The 17,102-nt window shown below is 44.1% G+C and overlaps 1 protein-coding gene across 12 annotated transcripts in view; it reads right to left on the reverse strand.

Annotated features, from left to right (window-relative positions):
- The window catches only part of ENOX1 (ecto-NOX disulfide-thiol exchanger 1), a 549,328-nt gene that overhangs the window by 34,794 nt on the left and 497,432 nt on the right, over positions 1-17,102 (reverse strand). For all 12 annotated transcript variants that reach the window (XM_075918965.2, XM_089775466.1, XM_014574205.4 and 9 more), the window contains one exon: positions 5,642-5,749. In XM_075918965.2, the coding sequence (XP_075775080.1) occupies positions 5,642-5,749 (108 nt within the window). The remainder of the gene's footprint in view (positions 1-5,641; positions 5,750-17,102) is intronic.

Genomic DNA, 17,102 nt, shown 5'->3' on the forward strand with positions numbered 1-17,102 from the left:
ATGCCCCCCGTTGCCTCCCTGTCCATCTCCCCATAACTGCCGGACCCTACACCCTCCCCTAGGCTCCCCACCCATTTCCTCTAGCCCTCACTGCCTCCCTAGGCTCATCACTCCCCATGACTCTTGGTGCAGCATGCCTCTGTCCACTCAACATTGTCCGGAGCTCTCTTCTGCAGCATTGCACCTCCGGCCCACCTCTCTCCTTGCCACTAGATCACAGTGCTCTCCTGACCACAGCATCCTGGGCATTTGCCCACACTGCCCATCCACAAGGCCGGCCCTGCAAGCAACTCTGTAAAACCACAACCCCGCCCAAATGATCAGTTGGAGGTGGCAGTGTGAACAGCTGATTCCTCTTGGAGATCAAGAGAATCACTTTTGGGAAGCACCAAAGTTACAAAGTTTTATTTTAAATTCTATCCCATGGTAACTCAAACGTTAGCAATTTCAATCTCAAACAGTGCGGCTGAGTCCAGCTGGACTCCCACATGTGAGTAAGAGATCAGAAGGACAGGCTCTTTTCTGAAAGGGAACTCAGCTTGTTATTTAAGATAATGTGCTGATTGTGCAACATAAAAAGGGCAAGGGAGGTTAGCCAATTTCAAACGTTTGCTTCCTTTTACCCCTCCTTCTTCAGGTTCTCAAAGTACAGCCACCCTACGATTACCAGCTGTCACCTGTGTGAGGCTCAGCATGTATTCTACTGATGGCTTCGGATTCACCACTGAACCGCTCTCACTATAGAGTGGAATCTATCTCTAGCTAAATGTAGACTTTTCCCCCAAAATACTTTTCACCCCGTGTGTGTGTGTGTGTGTTTGTGTGTGTGTGAGCAACAGACTTGCTGAGCTCCTGAGCAAGATGTGGGGTGGAGCCTTGGGCAGAAGGGATAGAGCTGGGGGCAGCTGTCCCTCAGCAGTGCCCACGGTGTGCTGTGCCCCTCCCAGCCAGCCCTCAGAGCTGACCAAAGTGCATCATGCAGGGTTCTGGCAGTGATTCAAAAGAGACCGGGGCTCTGGCCACTGCTGCTCCTCAAGGAGTGGCAGCAACAGCCAGGGGCCGCAGTGCCTTTTGAATTCCCCCTTTGCCCCTAGCCCGTTGGCGGGACTGACCCCATGGTAGTAACTCTACTATAACCGCAGCACAGGCAGTTGCTGTCATTTTCACCTCTGTGCCATCTGCTCTGAGTAGGGTTAGATAGCACAGAGGATAAAATGCTGGTGCCTTGTTACACTAAAACTCCTACCACTGCACTGGGGGTAGCAATGTTAGAAAAAAATAAGGAAAAAATGCCTAGATTCAGACATACAAAGGGGAGCACCCTTTCTCCAATACTGGGTTTTAAGTTTAAATTACATTCTTATCTTATATTCTAAATGGGATAATTTAGTAACAGAATCCTTGGAAAACCATCCAATATTGGAAAAGAGAGGAGCTGCTCCATCCCAAAGGCAGCCCCCAACCCTGTTCAGTGGCAAGTGTGATTACCAGCAAAGAGCATGCTGACTCATTGAACTGAACTACAGCCAACAATTGCCAAGGGACAGCCCTTCATGAACTTACAATGTTGGCAGGTTGGGTTCTTCTATAGAATCATTCACATTCTACAGGCAATCCACATGTAAAAAATGCACAAACAAAGCCCATCTGGATCAAAATACTGTGCTAAGAAGAATCTTTTGTTGCACTTAGTGGCACTTCAGTGCAACAGGCTGGAAATTCTGCCTCAGCTTCAAATTAACTTTTAAAAATAGTGTGCTTTGCTGAATGTAAAACAGAAATTAATAACACAATCAGTTCAGTAGTCCCTGTGCTTTTATTTGGTGTTAAATGTTCGTATTGATTTGACTCTGCCCCGGTGTTCAATATTTAATTTGTCACAGGTATTTGCAATGAAAACCCCTACTTGCACTATGGTGATTGTCTGATTGTAAGATCTTCCTATATGTCTGATAACATAGCCCATTTCTCATCTGAAGTTTTAGGTGCCAAAATGCTGCAATCAATTCCATTCTTCCTCAGACCCGGTGCTTTGTCAAAGCTGGTGCTACATCAATTCACATTTAGAAGGTTATCTTTGCAACTGTAAGCACCAGAAATATTTAAGTGAAAACTTTATTTTGCAGAATCTGGATTGACGATTGTAAAAGTATATTTGTGCCAAATACACCGGATGACAAATGTCTAATATGCATAACTACACAAATATAAAAACATTCACAAATTCAGGAGAATATTTTAAAATTGGGAAAACCATATCCCTTTTGAATCCTTGCCATCTAAACAATTTAGATTGTACACTTCTGATACTAAACTGCTCAAGATAGTTAAGACCAAAGCAGATTGTGAAGAGCTTCAAAAAGATCTCACCAAAGCGATTGGGCAACAAAATGTCAAATGAAATTTAATGTTGATAAATGTAAAGTAATGCAAATTGGAAAAAATAATCCCAACTATCCATACAATATGATGGAAACTAGTTTAGCTTCAACTACTCAAGAGCAAGATCTTGGGAGTCATTGTGGATAGTTCTCTGAAAACATCCACTCAGTGTGCAGTAGAAGTCAAAAAAGCAAACAGAATGTTGGGAATCATTGAAAAAGGGTTAGTGAATAAGTTAGGGTATGTCTAATGAGGAGTAACGGTAGTTCGAACTAGGAAGCCTAGTTCGAACTACCTAGTTCGTGCCCCGTGTAGCCGCGCTGCACGGGGTTCGAACCAGCGGGGTTTTAAAAATGGCGGCTCCCCGCTTATGCAAATGAAGCCCGGGAAATTCAAATCCCGGGCTTCATTTGCAAGTGCGGTATGCCTACATTACCCTCCTAGTTCGAACTAGGAGGGTAGTGTAGACATACCCTTAGAGAATATCTTTTTGGCTCTATATTAAACCATGTGTAGTGGGGTAGAATGGCCACCCACTGAGCCAGAGGCAGAGAAACCCCTCAGGGAGCCATTTTGGGCCCAGTCTAGCCCCGCTCCCTCACCTGACCGGAAGTCAAAGGGAGGGGCTAGGAGTATAAGAGGGCCGCCAGGGAGCTCAGTCAGGGCCCAGCCTCTGAGGGAGACGGAGGCCTATCCAGAGCTCCTGCCCGGGGAGGCTAAGACCGGGCCTAGACAGCCCTCAGCGGCCTCCCCGGAGGCCAGCCAAGGCTTCCCTGCCAGGGCTACGGAGGCCTGGCCAAGCCAGCCAGCCGAACCTCCCGTGGACCCAGAGGACTGGCCCGAGCCGCCGGACCAGCTGGAACCCCGATGGGTACTGGAACGCCGGGGCCAGTCGAGCCCGCGGGATACTGCAGAGTTCCAACCCCTTGACCCCCTGGATTGGGCCGACCGGACACTGCGGGGACGACAGCGCTTCAACTCCCTGACAGACCTGCTGGAGGTACAGGTACCAGCAAAGGGGCAGACAAAAGTGGCCCAGGGGGTAGCATGGGCTGAGAACAGCCCTAGGCCAGCAAGTTGCGGGCTGGAGCCCCTGCTGAGCCCGTAGCAGCTGAACTGCTGCATCCAGGGCCCCTGGGCCGGGGCGCAGTGGAGTGGGTGGGCCTGCGCCCCCCCCTGCCACCCACTAACCAGGTGGCAGTCTCCCCCTTGCCACTGCTGCAGGTGCACTACCTGCCCAGCTCTGGAACTAGGAGCTTCTACAAACCTGTGTGTTTGTTTGCGGCCACGCCTTGAGTCAGGGCCTGGCCACCATTTGCTGCCCTGCCCTGAGGTAGGGCCGGCTCAGCTTACTGTGGTTTGCCGCCCTGCCCTGCTCGAGGGCCTGGACCTCTGTATGGTGGTTTTGGTACCTGGCCAGAATCCGGACTGGACCTTTTAAAGGGCCAGGACTAGGACTGTTGCCCTGCCCTAGCTGAGTTAAGAGACTTGAATATACGCAGAACTTCTTCCCCCATGGCCCGGGCCTGAAGCAAGGCCGGGCCCCTGAACTATTGTCTCTCATCCCGACCTGAGATAAGGCCGGAGAGACTCATAGACTCGGACTATGTTAACGCACGGTAGGGCCATAGGGCGGACTAGCCACCCATTGTACCAGGGCGGAGGAACCGCCTCCTAAAGGCCTGCCGACCTACAACTAACCGTCCCCTCCCCCCGGAAGGGGGGAAAAGCTCAGGCTATTGTGGACATTGCCAGAGGGCAGTGTCCTGAAAAGACCGCGCCACCTGCCGGCAGATATAATTCCCTGAACAGACGGCAGGGGCGCTGTGGTGGAGCGGGAACCCCGCTACACCATGGTATGCCCAAATCTTGAATTCTGTGTACAGATGTGGATACCTCATCTCAAAAAAGATATATTGGCATTGGAAAAGATTCAGAGAAGGGCAACAAAAATGATTAGGGGTTTGGAACAGGTCCCATATGAAGAAAGATTAAAAAGACTTGGACTTTTCAGCTTAGAAAAAATGAGGCTAAGGGGTGATACGATAGAGGTCTATGAAATCATGACTAGCATGGAAAAAGTGAATAAAGAAAAGTTATTTACTTGTTCCCATAAAATAAGAACTAGGGGTCACCAAACAAAATTAATAGGTAGCAGGTTTAAAACAAACCTGTGGAACTCCTTGTCAGAGGATGTTGTGAAGAACTAGGACTTCAAAAAAGAGCTAGATAAATTCATGGAGATTAGGTCCATCAATGGCTATTAGCCAGGATGGGTAGGAATGGTGTTCTCAGCCTCTGTTTGTCTGTAAATGGATGACAGGAGAGGGATCACGTGATGATTACCTGCTGTGTTCACTCCCTCTGAGGCATCTGATATTGGCCACTGTCAGCAGACAGGATACTGTGCTAGCTGGAACTTTGGTTTGACACAGTACGGCTATTCTTAACCATAAAATCAGTCCCTGGCCTACTTCAGCCAAACTATGGAGATGTGACTGCTGTCTCCACAATCAAATTGTTGACACACAACATTTATTTGTATACTCTGTGTGTGCAAACAATACATTATTTCATCTCCAGTACTACGGATCTTTCTTTGCTGTGAAACTATCCATCCTGCTTGCATATTAGACCATACTTTCAAATACACTTATCAATGTCATACAGCACTTCAGTATCAATGAAAACAAAAATGAAACGATCAGATTTGCAGAGTGTATAAAAGGTTTTCTTCTCACCACAGTTAGATAAGTGCACTGATGCACTGGGGATTTTTTTTTAATGTCATCATGATTCAGTCCTTTGTATACATGTGTCTGCATGAATAATACAGGAGATGCTAAACTCATTTTCCCCACTACTAGTCTTAAAAGAAATGGCTGGGGTTTTCTGAAATATGTTTGCTTTGCTGGCATATTTAACTCTCCCAAAATTCATTTGTCTTCAGATAGAAAACATTCACACATCACTGGTATCTGTGCGGAGGAACATAACAGAAAATGTTATACAAGATGCGAGATTAAATATCTGATATTGCAAAACTGGCAGAGTTCAATTTTACTTCGGTAATGTTTTCCCAAGCTATCCTATCAATTAACTTCAACTAACCTTTATATATTCGAAGTAGATCACACACGTAAGATCATATCCTGATTGCAATTAAGTCAATGGCCAAACTCCTACTGATTTTAAAGGTGCAGGATCAGGCCCTCCAGTGCAGTCCTAAATAAGGATTATTTTCAGTGTAAACACTCACCTGCTCCTGAAGAACTTTAAGCCTTGCTTGTGTATGCGTTTGCTCTTCTTTTGCTTGCTCCAGTTCAGATTTTTTATTATTTAATTCTTCTTGTATACTCAGCAATTGCTATGCAGGCGAAAAGAGTTTGATTAGCACTGTCAGAATCTGAGCAATTTTAAATACTGTAAATCCTCACAGCAAGCAACATTTTCCAAGTTTTATCTATATTTATTATCGTTACTAAGTCTGTTGAGTCTAAGTTGAACAGATTACTTCCATCTGCATTTCCTTCCACAGCTGTCCTATACAAGGAGTGCATTTGGTAATGTGTGTGGTTAAGCTATTTGTTTCACTAAAGCACAAATACTTAGTATAGTATATCATCCACAGAAGGACTATCACATCCATCTGAACCACAGCCTTATTTGTAGAAGTATATGGTGTGGTTTTAATAATAGTAGGGTAAACATTACTATACATACATATTCACAAGCACAGCCCTTTACTCTAATTAGTCTCTGGCCCAAAGCCATTCATTCTACTCAAAGCAATATTCTGGAAAGCATTTGCACTTAGTTGCCAAGAAGACTAAACATTTCTTTTCTTATGTTATGATGGTGATGTGTTATCAGATCAGCAGGACTGATGCCTTACAATCAATATATTAGCCAAGAAAACTGCTAATGTGATCAGTTAAAATACAAAATTATGACCAAAAGACTATTTTTATACAGGCTGTCCTCCCTATAAGTCGAAGATACATTCCAAAAAACTTGCACTTATAGCGAAACAACTTAAAGTAGGGAATTTCCCCCCCCCCCCCACGGCTGACTTCCATTTGTGCAAATTGTGGGTTTTTTGCACAACTTAAGAGCGGGGAATGGGAGGACTTATAATGCATCAGTTCCTACAAGCATCCACGATTTTAGTGTGGGACGGATGTATACTGGGGTGACTTATAGTGGAAACACTCTGTAGAGAGAATTCCTGAAATGTAGAGACATTTTCAGGGCTTGGCTCCCCTCATCCTACGCAGTTGTAAGTCATGAATAGACATTGGGACTTGCCAAGAATTCTTCACTAGAGTCAATTAATTTTGAAACTGTTTTTTTATTTTGGTATAGAGACGACAAGGGCTAGAAAATACAATCAAAAGACTACAAAATAGGTTAGTATCATGCCCCTTAGAAATCATACATGGAAAATTAATTTGCTGTGGAAACACGATAATTTTGATTATTATTTTTAAAAAGGTGTATAAGTGAACAATTGAATTAGTTGCAAGAAACTTCAATTACTGCTGTTATAAATAGTAAATATTTAAGGTTTAATTTACCTAGGTGCTTAGCACTCAGAATTATCTGACTTCAATGTTAACAGGCCCTTTTAGTGTGCAAATTTAATACTGTGCAGCTGGCAGTCTTAAGCATCAAAGTTTCTTCTTCAGTGCTGTGTGAGGCCTGCTTTTAGAGCCGCATGGAAATGTCTGAAGTATCAAGGCTTGAATAGGGCTTGATATAGAATTCCTGATAAGGAAGACTGCCAGCTGGATGAATTAATTCAATATTTAAAGGTCTCTAACACTGCCATCTCTCTCTCTCTCTCTCTCTCTCTCACACACACACACCCCATTTTCCAATTAATTGTGCTAATTTACCAGCACACTTCAGAAAATCCAGAGCATTGCATTGCATCAGACAATGCACAGTCACATGAAACACAACAAATAATAATCTCTGATGAAATAGAATGCCTCATTCATTAGTGAGCTAAATAGCTTACACGTTTATACAAATTGGGACAGAATATATATTTCAACTGACTGACTGACAACCTCTCATGGCAATTGACAGTTTACATAAACTTCTTCCTAGAGCCACTTCTCGACTTTCAACCTCCAATGGCACTGCTGGGTCATCATAGCTAGGTGAAAGTAAATTTTACTAAATCATCTTTTTGTATGTGCAATCCAAATCATAGCTAGGTTGCTTTAGTGCAGTGGTTTCCAAGCTGTGGAGATTGCACCTGTAGAGGGGAATGGAGGAATGGTCAGGCGGGTCTTGGGCCAGCCCCCACGAATGAAGGTGTGAGGGGAGGGAATGCCACTCAGCCCTGCTCTGCCCCCAGCTCTACTCCAGCCCCATCCTTGGCTCCATCCTGCAACCACAGCTATGGCATTGGCTTCAGCTGTGACTCAGATGCCAGCTCCTGGCATCCACTCTCAGTTGCCAGATCCTGTTTCCAGTCCCTGTTCCAGCCAAACTCCATTCCCAGCCCTAGGGGAAATAGCCACATTCCAGTACTGGTCAGTGGAGGGTCTGTGATGAAAAGTTTGGACACCACTGTTCTGATGGCTTCTCACTCCTAGTTCTTTTGAAGATTTGAAGCCATGTATGTTTTAAGAATTAGCATCAGAAAATGCAGCTGGGTTGGCTGTATGGTCTGAGGCAGTTAATAAGGGTACCATAAACACTGACGTGGTGAGAACAAAGTGAGCACCTAGTGCAACCTGTACATCACTGTTATTAAATATACACATTCATTACAGCTGCTTGGGATTTTTCCATTGGAACTTTTTCCTATCAGAACATGCCAATTCAATAAAACGAATGTGTTCTGCAAGGGCTTGGTCCTTTTAAATCACTGCCGGAGTTCTAGGGCTTCTGGTTTCCACCGCTGTAATTTCTTATGTTTCTTTAAAAATATACTGAGTAAAGACTTCACCATGTTATATTATATTGATTTTAAAATAGGTTATCAGCATGGCAGGACCCTGTGGATCCACTGCACCAATCTCTGTCCCTTGTGACAGAAATAGTAGACTGTGATCCTGTGGGTGGATCAGCACCAGATGGAGTGAGTGAGTGTAGTGAGCAGGGATGGCTGCTCACTGACCCAGAGGAGGAAGAAACCCTCTCTGAGGCCAGGTACGCTGAGACGGAGCCTGCCTCTTTATGTCCACAGAGGCCTAAGGGTGAGGCAGGAAGTATAAAAGCCCAGCCCAGAAGCTCAGTAGGTGAGCTGCTGCTGGAGGGAGCAGAGGTCTTTGCCGAGCTCACTGGCTTAAGCCCTGAAGACCTGGCCGAGGCGGATGACTGGCCCAGTGCGCCTGGTTCCGGCTCTGAAGAGGAGATTGTCTGGACCCCGTCCCCACCTGTAGAACAGCCGGACCCTGTGAACCTGCTGCTGATGAGGAGTCAGGTACTGGCAGAGAGGGAGTTCAGAAGTGGCCCAGGAAAAGCAGATGTTGGTCAGGTGGACCTAAAAACTCTGTAACTAGGGTCGGCGTGCTTCAGAGTGAGTTCCCTGCTGACCCAGGGGCTGCCAAGGCTTCCACTGCTAGGGCGTTGGGCTGGGACATGGTGGAATAGGGATGGCCCGCATCCCCCCTGCTACCCTACATAATGGGTGGCAGTCTCCCCCTCTCCATTTGAGCCAACCTACTGTTTGTTTGCCAGCCCCATCTTGAACCTAGGCCTGGGCTAACCTGAGTTTGAGAACTATTTGTTTGCCTGCCCTGCCCTCTGGCCCCCCAGTCTTAAAGGGGCTGCTGGACTAATAAGTATAGGCCTGAGCACCAGTCAGGGACCCAGGACTAAGCAAGACCACTTACAGTGAGACATACACTTTGTCAGTGGGTTTCACAGATATTTGCTGACGGCAAAGGAGTGGTGGGACTCAGGAATCTTGAATTCCTTTCCAGGCTTTGGAAGGGAATTGTGTTCTGGAGTGTACAATCGCTTCTACCTGTTCCCTCCATCCCAGTCCTTTCTTTCCCCAACCCATGGCTCCTTGTCCCATGCCCATGCTCCTTGACTACTCAATTCTAGCCTCCACTCAGGCGACTTACCTCAGTTCCTGTCTGCTTCACCAGCCAGTCCTGTCTCCCCTACACGCTCATTGTCTCAGATCCAATCTCCTGCCATCCCAGCTCCCAATCTCCTCCCTTTCCCATATTCATTCTCCTTGCACAAACAGTCCCAGGTCTCCCTCAGCTTCTCATCAAAAAAGGGTTGTCCACCCCTAATTCCACTACACAGGTTCCCAGTCCCAAGCTCCTTGTCTAGCCAGTCCCACTCTCCTCACAGCTCCTCATCTGATGTCCCCCTTCTCCCACCACCAACCCTACCTCCCAGTTCAACAGCCTCCTTCAGCTTCTTCCCTCAGTTTCCTCACTAGCTGCCAGCCCATCTTTTTTCTCAAACATTGCCAGCCTCCTTTACCCCTCACCTATGAACTCCCTTGGCTTCTACTCTCTGTCCAACCAGTCACAACTTCACCCCTCCTCCAGGCTCTCAGGTTCAGTTTTTAAAGTTACAGACTAACACGGCTACCCCTCTGAGACTTAATTATTTATAATTATTTTGCTTGTGAAATTATTATGCTTATTAAAATTGACATATAGATAGTTCTTCTGCCCTTCAGTTTAAAGTACAAGTAAATTAACTTAATGTAAAATTGGAATTCTTTTTTTTTTTGGTTTGTTTTGCCAATTACCCCCTCGCCCCGATTGCCAGTGCCATTTCCCCAACTTGTCTGATGCTCATTTTTCCACTCACATTATCTCCTCCTGTCCTGTCTCAGTGCACCTATCACACCCTACCCTAGATTCAAGAGTCCAAGGCCAGAAGAGACCAGTGTGCTCACCTTGTCTTACCTCCTGTATAACACAGGCCGTAGAGCTTCCCCTAAATAGTTTACAGAGTGTAACTTTCAGAAAAAACATCCCATTTTTATTTATAAATTGTCAGTGATGAAGAATCCATCATGACCGTTGGTAAATTGTTATAATGGGTTATTACTGTCAACATTAAACATGTATGACATATTTCCAATCTGAATTTGCCTAGCTTTGATTTGCAGCCATTGAATTGCATCATACCTTTCTCTGCTAGACTGAAAGAGCCCTTTACACAACATTTGTCCACCATGTAGATATTCACAGACTGCAATTGTGCTTCTAGCATAGCCATCAAAGTGCTCACTGATTTGTTCAACTTTCAAATTCCCTTCCACCATTTTATTACTAGTGACCATTTACCGAAGGCACCAATTGTAATACAGGCCCTGCATTCTTTTCAATCAGCAGTTCTGTAATTCTCTCACTGAAAGTGGCCAGCTTTTTACATACAATATCTATTGGTTATAAATCATTTACTTGTATTGCTCATGGTTCTGTATGCCTTAGATATTTACAGAGGCTTTATCCTCTACCATTCACTGGTCTGACAGCTGCACAGGTGTACACTGAAGAAAAATCATCTACAGATGACCATTTGTATTCTATGAAAGATGAATAGATCCAGGTCATCTAAGGAGCTCTTGTTTTTCAACCAGTCCTCTGTCCAGGAGCTAAAGACTGAAGGACTGGTCTGAGAATAACTGGGTTGTGTTTTCCCTTTTTAAGCTCCCCCCTCCAAGTCTGATCTCTGTTACATCTGGGTTTGGTCAGGGTGAACTGAGCACACATTAGCTCATTAATCCTATGTTGCCCAGTGTGGGATATGGATACCATCACAAAGTACATTACATTTTCACTGACTCTCCTGTATCTGCTCTGTAAATAATTATAAAATGTCAGTCTCTATTGCTATTAATCTGGAATCATTCATGAGGACTGAAATAAGTGTTATCAAAGCAATCCTGCATATTGTAAAAGGTAGCTTTTTTAAACACATTCCCTATTTCCAGTGCTGAAAGTCTTCCACTAGAAGGTCAGTATCACCCATACTGCACAGATCTCAAAAGTACAGACAGAAAATTACCATCTTAAACCAATCTCCTCTTTTTCTGAAACATTAAATATAGAAGGCATTATAGAAGCTAGATGAATTACTCAGGCTGTGCGCAACCTAGTGCCAGCATGGTTGAGAATGCTAACATCCATACCAAATAGAATACCCCTCCCAAACGTATGAAAATCTCAAAAGGTAAAGTAGTAGTTTTTTATTTATGACAATCACATAGTCACTGAATACTCCCACCACGCCTTGCATTAGTCAAAAGCAATACTGTATGTATACATTTAATATATACCGTAAAGATGCATATAACATATGTGGATAAGTATACACACCATTTCCCCCCAAGACAGACAACAAACCTTCCATAGTGAATGGCTCCAGCATGAAAACATCTTTTATAACCAGCAATCTAAATAGCTCCAAACAAGTACATTTTAGAAATAGACCATAAGGCCTCAGGTCATATTTAGGGCTGCTAGGTTTTTAGGATGTTAAAAAAGAACCACAGCATTTTTAATATATTTAACTGTTATACTACCAAAGGCTCCTACCCTTGCTCTTTTGTCACAATTTTGTTTAGTGCTGCTGGAAATTAACCACAAAATGATCATAATCATTTAGCTTTACTAAAAAGTTAAGTACATTACAATTGATATGATGACTATCTGAGGATGTAGTAAAATTTGTTATAACAAGGTATCCACTATAGTATTTGTCTACATCATTACCTGGGAGAGGATGTGAGCTCACCCAGCTTTTGGAATGGCTGTGTGATATCTACTGAAGAGAATCTATAGTACAGCACTTAGATGACAGACATCACAGGGTGTCAATTTTCAGTCACTAACAACCTAGGACCTGATCTATCAGCCCTTGCTCATGTGAATAGCCTTTACCCATGAATGCATAGATCTATTTCCTCTGGGACAGACTAGAATCAAAGACCATGTGGTAAAAGTCTCCCTCTCCCATTATACATTCCTCTAGCCCTCCATTTGTTTTTTAAAAGGCAAAAACTAGTCAAGTCAATCACAATTTTATTCTACACAAATAAATTGAATTCAGAATCTGCCAAATGGGAAAGTGCAAAAATCAGCAAGGGAAAATGTGTTTCAAGCTTCTTAGAAGCTATTTACAAACAATGGAAGAAAAGAAGAATGTAACTATTTCTTGACAGAATTCTCCTTCGGTAAAAGAAAAAAAAACTAAAGAAAATGATAGCTCTCTCGCACACACACACACACACAACCAAATTATTTACCTGTAAAATAAAGCATAATGTGTTCTCACATGCAGCCATCAAACCCATTAGCTCTGTGAATTAGCTGTAATATCAAGATCATATGCTACTAAACCAGGATTTCATATCACAAATGGCCAGTACATGGCAGCCTTGAATAATGGGAGTGCAACTTCCCAGCTGAGCAAATATGCATTAGTAACAAGACACTGATGAGACCAGACAAATCACCAAGGAAACAAGAAAATGTGAAAGACGAGTCAAAGACGCTGGCAGCACGTGCTTTAGAAATGAGTTGTACATGAAGCTAGCCACAGTGCAGCATTTATATTAACATATGACCAAGCCTAATATGAAACTGAGCATGTTAAATTCATACATTTTTAAAAATTATGATGACGGGAAATGCAGCATATCAGCTATGTGAAGGGTATGGCATTTACCCCACTTGTCCCCCAGCCCTGCCCACTTTACAGACTACATCAGGATTGTACTTTCTGGAGAGCTGATGGGACTTGTAACAGAAGAAGAATCTAAATCCTGACCTGGCAGTGCAGTGCTCATTACCCTGTGGCTGTGTCTACACTGGCCACATAACCCGTAATAGCTATGGAAATGAGAGAAGTCAGAATAGGGAAATGCGCGGGGGATTTAAATATCCCCCGCGGGATTTAAATAAACATGGCCGCCACTTTTTTCCGGCTTGGGGAAAAGCCGGAAAAGAGCGTCCAGACTTGCAAGTAGGAATAAGAGATCCTCCGGAATAGGGCTTTATTCCGGAGGATCGCGCCAGTCTGGACGCTCTTTTCCGGCTTTTCCCCAAGCCAGAAAAAAGCGGCGGCCATGTTTATTTAAATCCCATGGGGGATATTTAAATCCCCCACGCATTTCCCTATTCTGACTTCTCTCATTTCCATAGCTATTACGGGTTATGTGGCCAGTGTAGACACAGCCTGTGTGTTCTCTGCTACCAAGCTTCTGTGGGCCAGGGCTTCACCCTGAGCAGTGAATTTTGCTGGTTTTCTGACCAGGAACAAAGTGAACATAAATCAGCGGTGAGCTGATGGGCACCATATGGTGGGCACCATAAATGTTAATCAGTTGTTTTTTATCTGGGGCAGGGGCAAGCTTGCCTCTAGGGCTGTGTCTACACTGGCACTCTTTTCCGGAAATGCTTAAAACGGAATAATTTTCCGTTATAAGTATTTCCGGAAAAAGCGTGTCTACATTGGCAGGATGCTTTTCCAGAAAAGCGTCTGTGGCCAATGTAGACACGCTTTTCTGGAAAAAAGCCCCGATCGTCATTTTTGCCATTGGGGCTTTTTTGCGGAAAAGACTACTGTGCTGTCTACACTGGCCCTTTTCCGGAATAGTTTTTCCAGAAAAGGACTTTTGCCCGAACAGGAGCAGCATAGTTTTTCCAGAAAAACACTGACAATTTTACAGTAGATCGTCATTGCTTTTCCGGAAAAGCAAGCAGCCAGTATAGACAGCTGGCAAGTTATTCCAGAAAAGCGGCTGCTTTTCCGGAATAAGTGGCCCAGTGTAGACACAGCCTAGAGGTAAAGGCATTAGGCAGGCTAATCTCTTGGTGCATATATGCTGTCTCAGTGCCACCCTTAGAGTAGGTCTCAGTGCTGCACAGCAGTGGGCAGGGCTGAGCCCAGGGCAGGCACATAGGCATATGCATGGAGACATGCGCACGCACGCACGCACGCACGCGCACACACACACACACACAGAACAAGACAATAATCTGGCTTCAATTTCATACATTTGTTTAGGACTTAGAAGGGATGACAATTTCACCACTGGCATTCCACAAGAAGTAGAGCACTGATTGCAGAAGTATGTCTGTTTCTTCTTGTGACCACAAATTGCATAAAATCACTTCTCCATAATCATAGCATGCTCAGTTGTAACAAACCCAATTATGTGTTAGATCCTGTTTTTGTTATTCAAAGAGAAACATTGTACTGATCTTTAAAGCAAAGTTAAAAATAACCTTACACACAGAGGCTAGAGAAATTAGAGATTAATAGAAAGCCTTGAAGTAGGTCTAGATAAAAATTACTCATCTACTGTACTTTGCAAAAGTTCATGTTCTGAGCTGACTTAAATTTGCCATGAATTTTAATTTTACCAGTCATCTTCAAAGAAATAGATATTCACCACTAAGGCTGGGATTTTCAAAAGCACTCAGCACTGGCCTAACTTTGCTTGCATTGATTTAACAGAAACAGAATTAGGCCATCACCAAATGTTTTTGACAATTGCATCCTAAAGATAAAGGAGGAGGTAACCAACTGGAGAGGTCTAGTGTTCAGAACCTTTTAAGGATTTCCTGCAAGAGGGCTAGACTATAACCTTCATGAGAACTAGACTCATAGGCACTGCCTCTATGAGTGCTCTGGGGCTGGAGCATCTAAGGGGGAAAATTAGTAGGTTGGAGCACCCACCAGCACCAAGTCTTCCCCCTGCATGCCTCGCTGGGAGCCCTGAGCTTACCACATCCTTTCCCCTCCCCCTCAGTGCTTTTGGAGTGCTGCAAACAGCTGGTTTGCAGCATTCAAGATCCAGGATGGAGGAGGAGGAGTGCGGAAAGGGCTTGCTTAGGAGAGGAGATGGGGAAGAGGTGGGACAGGAACTTGGGGGCAGGGGTGGAGGGGGGATGAGGCCTGGAGAGGAGGCGGTGGGGGGGGGTGTGGTCAAGCATCCCTCAGCAAATTAAGAAATCAGTGCCTGTGACCAGACAATGATCTTTACATAGACAGCAGTCAGTGTGATTCTACTAAGAGGTCGACCTGAGACTTTTTCCCCTTAATATTTCCTACCCTTGCTGTCACCATTCAGATCCATGCTCTGTGGCGGCTCTCAGGTACAAAGGTAGTTCAACCATGTGTTCTCTCACCCTACTCAGAACAGATCTAGATGATCTGGTAAACTGAAGTAGAGCCTTACTTACACTAACACTTCCCTGGTTGCTACCTCTTGAGGAGCTGAACGAGAGGTGATAGCTATGGTAGGAAATTTTAGGAGGAAATGACAACAGTAAACAATGCCTTAGAGGGCACCACATTTGCAGGAAAACTCCACTTTCACTTTATACTTAAATAATAATAAACTGCAGCGGATAGGTATTTGATGGTAAAACCAGTAGACTGTTACATTCAAACAATAAAGGAAAGCGTGCTAAAACTTCCTTTGACATGGTCCATACCTAAAACTTAGGTCAACCAGGGTATGTCACCCAGGATTTTGAAAAATGCCATGCCCCATGCGATGCAGTGGGAGGCTCTCACTGCCACTCTGTGCGCAGCTAGGCTGACTGAAAAAATGCTCCCTCAATCTATCTACTTCTTTCTCAGGGGTTGGATTTGCTACAGTAATGGGAAAAACCTCTTGGTTGTGGTAGTAAGTGTCCACACTACAGCGGCATAGCTGCAGTGCTTCATCTGTATAGATGTAGTGTTTGTAGCACAGACTGATACTGTGTCACTTCCTCCTCATTCCCAGAAACAGGGCTATTTGTTTTTAGAATTCATATATCATTCAGAAATGCCAAGTTTTTGCTGCTGCTGTTGCTGTTTGTAAATTTAGAGATTGAATTAAGCTTCATACTCTGGAGAGCAATACGAATATTTTCACCTTAATCACTTTATTTATTCAGCAGGTAAAAAAAAAGAAGGGAAAATAAGGGTGCTATTTCCTGCTCTCTTATTTACTTCCCTCTCTAATACTGCATTTTGAGGAGAAACAGGTTCATCTTGATCATAGATACGCTGGGCGACATGTTGAGTCAATGTTGAGTAGGAGGATAAAACAGAATAAATAAGCCCTTCTGTAGTCAGGATGTACTAATGAGAATAACCCCAAATCCACCTATGTTATAAATCGTTGCTCTCATCTGCTGCTGGAATATTCACACCTAAGGATGAATGGGTTGGTATAGCTGTCATGACAGCCCTGGATTCTGTGATTTTCAGGCTTGTACAAAATTATTTGTGACTTTTGACATTTGGAAAAGTTTGCATATGGGTGAGTGGAATGAATGTGATAGAAAAGTCTTCTTTGAGATGTTGGAGACCTATAGAGCTAAACATTGACTGAGGTTCAGGGGAGTTTAGACAGTAGACACGCCACGTGGAAGAAGTGCGGAGAAAGAGCCCACATTAGATCCATCCTACAAGTAACTGAGCTCATCCCTGTGAAGAAATATGCTCTTGGCCCCTGCTAAAGTCAGTGGGATCATGCTGATGCTTGGTTTCCCCACCACTTCTAGGTAAAAGTCAATGTTTTTCATTCCATCTACTACAGGAACTGGCTCAAATAATTAAACTCTGATAGGGCAGTTTCTAGTGTAATAGTGGGGGGACTTTCCAAAGTGTGCGGGATTGGCCTAACTTGGTTCCCAGTAAAGTGAGTCTTCAAATTCCACCACTTCACTTCAGGCAAGTTAGGTGAATGTTGAGTGCTTTTGAAAATCTCACCAATA

Source organism: Pelodiscus sinensis, chromosome 1 (genome assembly GCF_052426305.1).
Source record: "Pelodiscus sinensis isolate ZL-2025 chromosome 1, ASM5242630v1, whole genome shotgun sequence".
Taxonomy (NCBI): Eukaryota; Metazoa; Chordata; order Testudines; family Trionychidae; genus Pelodiscus; species Pelodiscus sinensis.